This window comes from Amphiura filiformis, chromosome 2 (genome assembly GCF_039555335.1).
Source record: "Amphiura filiformis chromosome 2, Afil_fr2py, whole genome shotgun sequence".
NCBI lineage: Eukaryota > Metazoa > Echinodermata > Ophiuroidea > Amphilepidida > Amphiuridae > Amphiura > Amphiura filiformis.
In genome coordinates, this window is record NC_092629.1 from 80,580,379 (window position 1) to 80,588,593 (window position 8,215).

At 36.0% G+C, this 8,215-nt stretch overlaps 1 protein-coding gene and 1 long non-coding RNA gene across 2 annotated transcripts in view; both read left to right on the forward strand.

The window, feature by feature from the left end:
- Positions 1–4,782, forward strand: part of LOC140143786 (transient receptor potential cation channel subfamily M member-like 2) — a 40,283-nt gene extending 35,501 nt beyond the window's left edge. The window contains exon 23 of the mRNA XM_072165601.1: positions 4,646–4,782. Coding sequence (XP_072021702.1) covers positions 4,646–4,782 — 137 coding nt within the window. The remainder of the gene's footprint in view (positions 1–4,645) is intronic.
- Positions 4,783–5,059: 277 nt separating this feature from the next.
- Positions 5,060–7,995, forward strand: LOC140137276 (uncharacterized). Its single transcript, XR_011856817.1, has 3 exons — positions 5,060–5,094; positions 6,901–6,963; positions 7,126–7,995. It is a non-coding gene; the product is annotated as an uncharacterized lncRNA (long non-coding RNA).
- Positions 7,996–8,215: the final 220 nt, after the last annotated feature.

Here is an 8,215-nt window from a genome sequence, read left to right on the forward strand (position 1 = left end):
TCTCAAGAGTGGCACTGGCGACATCCAGTTGTGCCGAGGGGTCACATATATGATGACAGAGTGGCGCGAAATTACGTACACAGTCGACGGAGAAGAACGCACTCAAGCAATCGGTACGCTGGATGATGGCAAAGAAGTCTGGGTACCAAAATCAATGTTGCGCAAAATCGAGAAGAAAGAAGGCCCGTACGCGTTTGTCTATCGCGGCAGGAAGAGCGACAAATGAAAAACTTATATCATTGATGTAGTGTGTGGCGATGTTTTGCGGGATCAGGGTTATATTACAGATGAAGATTAAATGTACATATGATTTATAAATAAAAAGCATTTGTAAATACAATTATGCATTATGTAAATAAGTAGTGCAATTATGCACTGTGGACTACGGTTTTTTTACGGTTGTGCAATTAGGGTGATTAAAAATTGGGAAAGTTTTGACGATTTTCTCATCTTACTATTCTCGTCGTCCTTGGACCCCTAACCAAATTGGTGATTTGCGGTCGAACGAGGGGCGAGGAACAAGCTCCCGAGCTGAGAACGTAAAATCCCAATTTGGTTAGGGGTCCAAGGACGACGTTGTGTCCAACGTATAAGGCTAAGACCGTCAAGAATAGGCTCCGTCACCTGTGGTTTGGGATCCCTCACAGTCTCTCAAAACATCAAAACACCAAAAGCGATGTGCATACTTAATTAAGACTGTCTTTTATCATAAGTTTTGTCAACTTGCCTAGAACGGTCAAATTTTGCCAAATATAATCGCTTGCATAGGATTCCGCATCACATCAATAGGCCTATCGGCGATCATGTTTTTTAAACTGAATTAGGCTGGTTCCCATCATGCACGTGACACAGCTAAAATAATCGACCAGAAATAGGGGATCATTAAACATCAACCGTTTCAAAATACCCAATGACAGTAAACTGAATGGCGAGCAGTCTAAATTTTGAGCCATACATCATCATCCCCCACTTTTCTAAAAAAAAGTTGAGATTTTTATAGCACTGGAAACCTCTGGCTACATAATGTTTATGTACAAAATATTTCTTGCAGATTAATTCGTTTAGCAAAGATATCGTGAAATTTGAATTTTGTTCTGGTATACCAAAAAAATTACAACACATTGTATTTACACCCATCGAATGTTTGTCATCGGCCTGGTCATTGGCCCTCAGACTGTGGCGGAACTCACTTCCCGGCACCATCCTAGTCTCACCGTCTGTTGAGACTTTCCGGGGAGCTGTGGCTGCATATAAGCGTATATTCATAACACAGTAAAATAAGTCTGCTTAATTACAGAGGTGTGAATATTGCTGTGATAAACTGATTATGGCTTACCACAAACCTCCTTTAAAACACTGACCAATTAACAGCAGCCCTCTTGGCGTACAAGGCAAGTGACCAGTGAGAGGGGGATTAGTGACATTTGATTTACACAGGGATTATACCCAGCTGTGAATCTGGCAAGGAGGGGCTATTAATCAATTAGTTATCGATTAGTGCTTTCTGTTTCCATAGACTGAATCAACTATACGTGGCGTGCGGGACTTTCATACACACATCAAAGGACCGTGCCGTAGCACTACCGACGGAGCGACACGCATAGCAGACTTCCCCGTAGTCCACTTGCCCATTTTGCATACTCTGGCTATTACATTTAAGCATAAAACTCTGGTTTGTATTACTTTGTGTGCAATTGATAGATTTCCACATGTTATATTTTCAGTCGCCGTACTCCCTCTGTTTGTTAGCTTCCAAAGTGGACTACTTACTTTGGATTGCGGTTAACTTGCTTGACACGGTTGTCTATGGATGAGATTGTCGGATTTCTGGCCTACTAAAATTGGTCATGATGTAATGTATAGGGTCCACAACTTATAAGTTCCCCCTAAATACTTTTTAAAATAAATCGAAAAATATTTGACGAAATGCAAACCTGTAAAAAGATATGAGTAGCCTTGTTTGTTTTACACAGGTGGACAAAATTTCAGTGTCACACGTCATTGTGTTCAGTCACAATGGTTCATTATGTAAAAAAAACCGTTTTAAACAGTGTTAAAAGTTGCATCTGAGTCCATAGGACTCAATTCTCAAACAATACAGTAGGCCAGGGATATTCATGTGTTTGTAAAAGAAAACTTAATCTTTGGTATTCTTCTTCTTCTTTTTCAAAAGCAAAGCAGGTGTTTAATTTTTTTCTTTTTAATGATAAATGGCTGAGATGGAAGGAATATGTTAAAAATGAAAACACAACACTGCAAGAGCTAACCCGAGCAATCCAACATGTACGGAACAACATGGACCAGCAACGGGTCCGGAATTTAATAAACAGCATGCGGCGACGTTGCAATGCACTTGCCGGAGGAGGACACATCCCCTACTAAACATCTAGACTTTAGGTTTTATTTCCATTACAAACACATGGACAGGCCTAACATACTGAATTGTTTGACAATTGACTCCTATGGACTCAGGTGCAACTTTTAAAACTCCCTCTTTTTTACATAATGAACCATTGTGACCAAACGCAACGATGTGTAACACTACGAATTGGCTCAGATTTGTAAAACAAATAAGGTGACTCGTAACTTTTTACAATTTTACATTTCGTTAAATAATTGTCGATTTATTTCAAAAAGCATTAGGGGGAACTTATAAGTTGTGCACCCTATATCTTTAAATGGACCTGGTTTGTGATTGGTCGCCCAGATCTCGTTATGGTTTGAATCCTCCGGGCACGTGCCATTACCAGTATGACCGGGGGTAGTTCATTTGTAGATCACCAGCGCGGTCATCTTCGGAGTCTAATTTCACCCTTCTTAAAATGAACACTCTTGATGTAGTTCTCTCTTGGAAGATGACAAAATTGGAAAAATCACCTTGTTGCAGTCTAACTAACAAACATAATCAGCTTGTACTTAAGCCTATGAATAATAGGGCTTAAGGTTAAATACAATGGATTTTCAAGGCTTGATTCCAGAGGGGCGTAAGTTAATAATAGAAACAGCCATGCAGAAAAGATGAACTCAAGCGTATATACTTGGTGTATCAATCTACATGCACAATGACCACGAATCCATGAAACCGTGACACGTGAGTCATCTTATGTTGCAGGGATAGGGAGGAGGAGGAGACCATGGTAGGGGCTGCCGGGGTGGGGGCAGCCGGTTTTCTGCAATTTTTCTATGGTATTTTATAAATTTTTAATTTTTTATCCTCAGTTGATATCTGTCGTGAAATAAATCAATGCCGCTATAGGATAATAATAGGCCTAGTAGGCCTACCCTGAGTATGCAATTATAAAACAATAACTACAACAACAATAACAAAACCAACAACTAATTTGTAAAAAAAATATTCATAGGCTTATATAGGCCGCGCCTATTTAGATTAGTAGGCCTATTCCTGAATTATACAATAATAAAAAAACCGGCAAAAACAATCAATCACTATAGTCAGAAATAAAGACACGAACAAGAAAGAAGACAGAAAAAGAGAAAAAAGTAAGAAACAAAATAGAAAATAATAGAATTGGACCACACAGGGACTCGAACCCGTACTAGTTGACCAGGTCAAAACAATATTACACAGTCGAGAAGATTACAAGTCAAACGCGCTAACCGATTGAGCTACTGAGGAGGCTTACGAAAGCAGATGGTCTCAAACTGACTATGATATTCAATAGTGCATGCAGGCTGTTAGATAAACAAACGCATTGCCCTCGCAAAGTCGGTCGCATCGATGATGAAAAAACTCGTTTTTTGCAAAAGTAGCTTCAATTTTGAATGAAAATCAAATGGTAGAGTAATCGACAGACCGTTGAGAAATAATGTTGGTAGTTAGATGTCAAAATTAACGTTCCACAATCAAGATATCGATAATGTAACAAAACAGTTTTTTCTCAATCAAGATTCTCGAAAATGTTCCCCCCAAACGGGCTTTTAAAATTTAATTGGTACTGTATTTGGTTCTTCCCAATGGCAACATTATTTCTTTGATCGATTTGTAGTACAATACAAAAACGAAGAAAACAATCACTTGGCGTAGTTTTATACGGAGCGCACATTTGAAAAAAACCTCATGGAACGCGTTTTTGATCTTGTGAACATGGTGCGTAAAAACGCATTAAACGAAGGATTTTCAAATTTATTCAAAAAAATTGTGTAAACACACAAAGAAAATGTTAAGCTACATCAAATGCACCAACATTTCACTCGCTGCGATATCTGATTACTGAGAAAACTCTGTTTTAGAGAACAACTTTATACGTCTTTTATACGTTTTTTATACGTTTCTTTGTGTAACCTTAAGCTACACTAGCAAGTGCAACACCGTTGCAACGGTCCACCCGCTGTCCCCGAGGACTAGTGTATAGCCATGAAAATTGACTACGGGCAGAAGCATGAACCATGAAGTATCCTTAAAAAAACAAGTTATTTTAGAATATTTCCTGAAATTCAGTGTTATCTTAGAATATCTACTGATATTTTCCGTTATTTTAGAGAATGTTGTGATTTTTTGTGTTTTTTTACAAAATGATTGTGTTTTCTTAGGATGTTTCGTTATTTTGCGTTATCGATCATGTGACATAGGGCCTGTGAGACATAATCTTTCTATAAAAAATCATGCTTATATTATCATTCCCAGTGCGCAAACTTTCTGAAGAAGATGATGCGCGTACAATTAAGATGGAACAACGTTGCGGGTATGAGCACATTCTCAGCAAACGACGAAAACAGCGAGAATATGCCAGGTATGGAACTATATGTAACTTTCATGTGTGATTTGAAATTAATTGGTACTCTCGGTCGGTAAACATGAGTAAGATTTAATATTTTTATGATCAAACAGGATGCCCAAAGCAAATGCGGACTTTTTGTTGTTGTTGTTTTGTTTTGCTGGTTTTTGTTTTGTTTTGTTTTGTTTTTGGGAGGGGGTTGTTTGTTTTTTGGGGTCCTGATAAAGTTTTATCTTTACTGACACTAATTTCATAAAACTTGCAAAAACAATTGCTACAACCGAACAATTAATTGAGGTCATTGTATCGTTTTTATATGATTCAGCTTGCGGAGTCGTTTGGAGGAGCTTGACTGCAGGTTTGTATATTATTGCTGCCTTTTTTTCTATGTCGCTTTATATGTTGCACAAAATAAATATGGTACCGTTTACTTTACAAGAGGGTTTGATAACATTCGACTAAATGTTAAGAAAAAAGAAACTGAAAGAGATAAAATGATATGAAATTGGATCGATTGAGCCCATATTTATTGGTCGAGCTATGAGTTTTATATATTGGACTAGACGTAGTCGAGTCCAATATTTTAAAACTCATAGCGAGATCAATAAATATTTGGCGTAAAGCATCCAAGTTTATCATCATTTATTATGTTGGATCCAATATTTTATAAATAAATAATAAATAAATTTCGGATTTGTATTTTCACACACTTGGATTCATCATAACATAATAATGATATAAAATTGGATCGGTTGAGCCCATATTTATTGGTCGAGCTATGAGTTTTAAAATTATTGGACGAGACGCAGTCGAGTCCAATATTTTAAAACTCAAGCGAGACCAATAAATATTGGGCGTAAAGCATCCAATTTTATCAATATTATGTGTTGGATCCAGTATTTTCACACACTTGGATTCATCAAAACATAATATTGACTAAACTTGATTCATTAATACTGGAAATATGATTTTAAACAAATAGTTATCTCTTATCAAAACGTAAAATTGACACTTTCCTCTTTTTTCAGATTGCTTACACAGTGAAATGTACTGATTTCCACTCATCTATCTCACCCTGCAGTACATACCAATGACCTAGTGCAAATCGCCACCCTCATAACAAAACTGCCTTAGTCATTCTTACATGTTTCTCATTTGCAATTTTGATTTCCTGAGTAACAAACCCATAATTAATCAAATTTCAGCCGCATTCTTCATTAACTTGTGGAATACATCAAAAGAGATGTATTCCACAAGTTAATGAAGAATGCGGCTGGAAATTTGATTAATTACGGGTTTGTTACTCAGGAAATCAAAATTGCAAATGAGAAACATGTAAGAATGACTAAGGCAGTTTTGTTATGAGGGTGACGAAATTTAAATTTCTAAGACGACTTCTTTTTCCAACCATATCTCCAGTATAACCATGATTACAGAAACAATTTCATTCTGATTTATTTTTACAAGACAAAAATTTGAGACCTGTTTTGTTAAAATCGGAGAATTGTTTTTAGTTTAACACCTGTTGAGCATTTTGCTTATACCTTGAGAACAATACTTCGCAAGTAGGTATTTTCTGAATCCCTAGAATGTGTGCAATACTTGGTATGGTTTTCACCACTTTATTACCTTTTAGTGTCAAATTTAATGACTTTCGACCACTTTAAGGCTACACGATCTATGGTTGGTCGAAGCAGCAAAAAACAATATTTCAATTACCAAAATCAATATATTATTGAAAAATAACACTTTGGTGTTGTGCAAAAGTTCATTCGACAAATCGTATGTATACTTTGAACACTTGCTTGATTTATTGGGGCTTGATGGCACCATCTAAAGATTAAAAGCAGCCCATGTCAAAAAGGGTATCATTGCAGTAAAGTATGTTTAAACTGAACCCTTTATTGACGCCACACTGGTTTTATATTGTTTTAAAAATATGACGATAGTATTTTTTTTTGTGTGTGATACACCATGTTATATAATTAGTTTTGACTTAGCATGATCAGGGTCCCATCACATTACCAATCTTACGTTTAGGTTTAGGTTTACCAATCTTAGGTTTAAGTCCAAACTAGCAAATTTGTTGGTATATCAGTGTTGTACTTGGTTCCAAGATGTAACTAAATGTTGCATTGACACATCTTTTATTTTAATATACTAGCTTGAGGAGTCGGTTTCACGAACTTGACAAAAACTTGAAGAAATTGAAAACACACATCAGCAGGTTGGTACCCAATGCTTTTGTTTTTCTCTTTGCCCTGTTATGAAAATAAATAATAAGAAAAATCTACATGTTTTTATGACTGTTTAAGAATCGAATTAGGATTAAATATCAACTCTACTTAAATTATAATTAATGTGATGTATATATTATTTTATTTTGCAGTAACATTTCTCCTGGGAACGGAACATCGTAAATACTACGGATGGTGCAAGCGCACCCCAACACTCCAAACACCCCATCGCCACAACGCACACACACCCCAGCTCGTCAACTGTGAAGAGTTGGTTTGCAAAACAGCTTACATCCACTTTTGACCAAAATGAGTTATTCGCATAAAGTTATTACTCCGGTCAAAATACAACCTTCCCTTCCTGAGATTTAGCAAATTTCCCTTACGGGAAATTTCAGGTATTTCCAGAAAATTTTAATTAAAATGGTTCTAAAATCTAAAGAAAATATTTTTCTTATAATTTTTTGGTGTTTTGTGATAGCATTTAATGTTCATTAATGTTAAAACCAAAATAAACTGCTGTTGATCGTTATATTTGTAGGGGTTACTTTCAGTAGCTTCAAGAAATGGCGGAAAATGACATATTGATGAATTTAAATAAAAAAAAATCATAATTAAAAAAGTAAATGAGATATTTCAATTTTATTTTATATTTTAAAGGCATTGATCAAGGTGCATAAAGTAGACGTCAAAGCTCTAATCAAATTTTATTGCAAAGGAATAATTATAAAAAAAACCCAATAAATTTATTAGAATTAAACTTCTACCAGGTTTCGAATCCACAACCTTTGGATCCATAATCCATAGGCTATTATACTACTATGCAACGATTAGTTCTGCCAGAAAGGCGTTTGTTCATCATTCTTCTTGATTACGGAATAAAGCGCATACACACTTGTCTATTACTAATAAATACGTATATTAACTCCACTCTTCGTACAATGGAAGCAGGACTTGTGAAGCATAGATAAAGTGTTTTTGCATATATTTGTTATGGTTAATATATTTTCAATTTGTTAATATGATATTGTTGTGGTCACAGGTTATCAATTACCACCCCCTTTTAATTCTACTCAAGAGTTATGTTGATTACGTATAAGCATGTGATACCTGAATATCCATGTCTTAATTAATGGACACGTCACAAGGGAGCATTATCGTAACAGTGCAAAGCTCTTTGCAAGAAGCTAACAACCTCCTGAAGGTCTCTTAACAATACAATGTTAACCTCATGGTCCACCC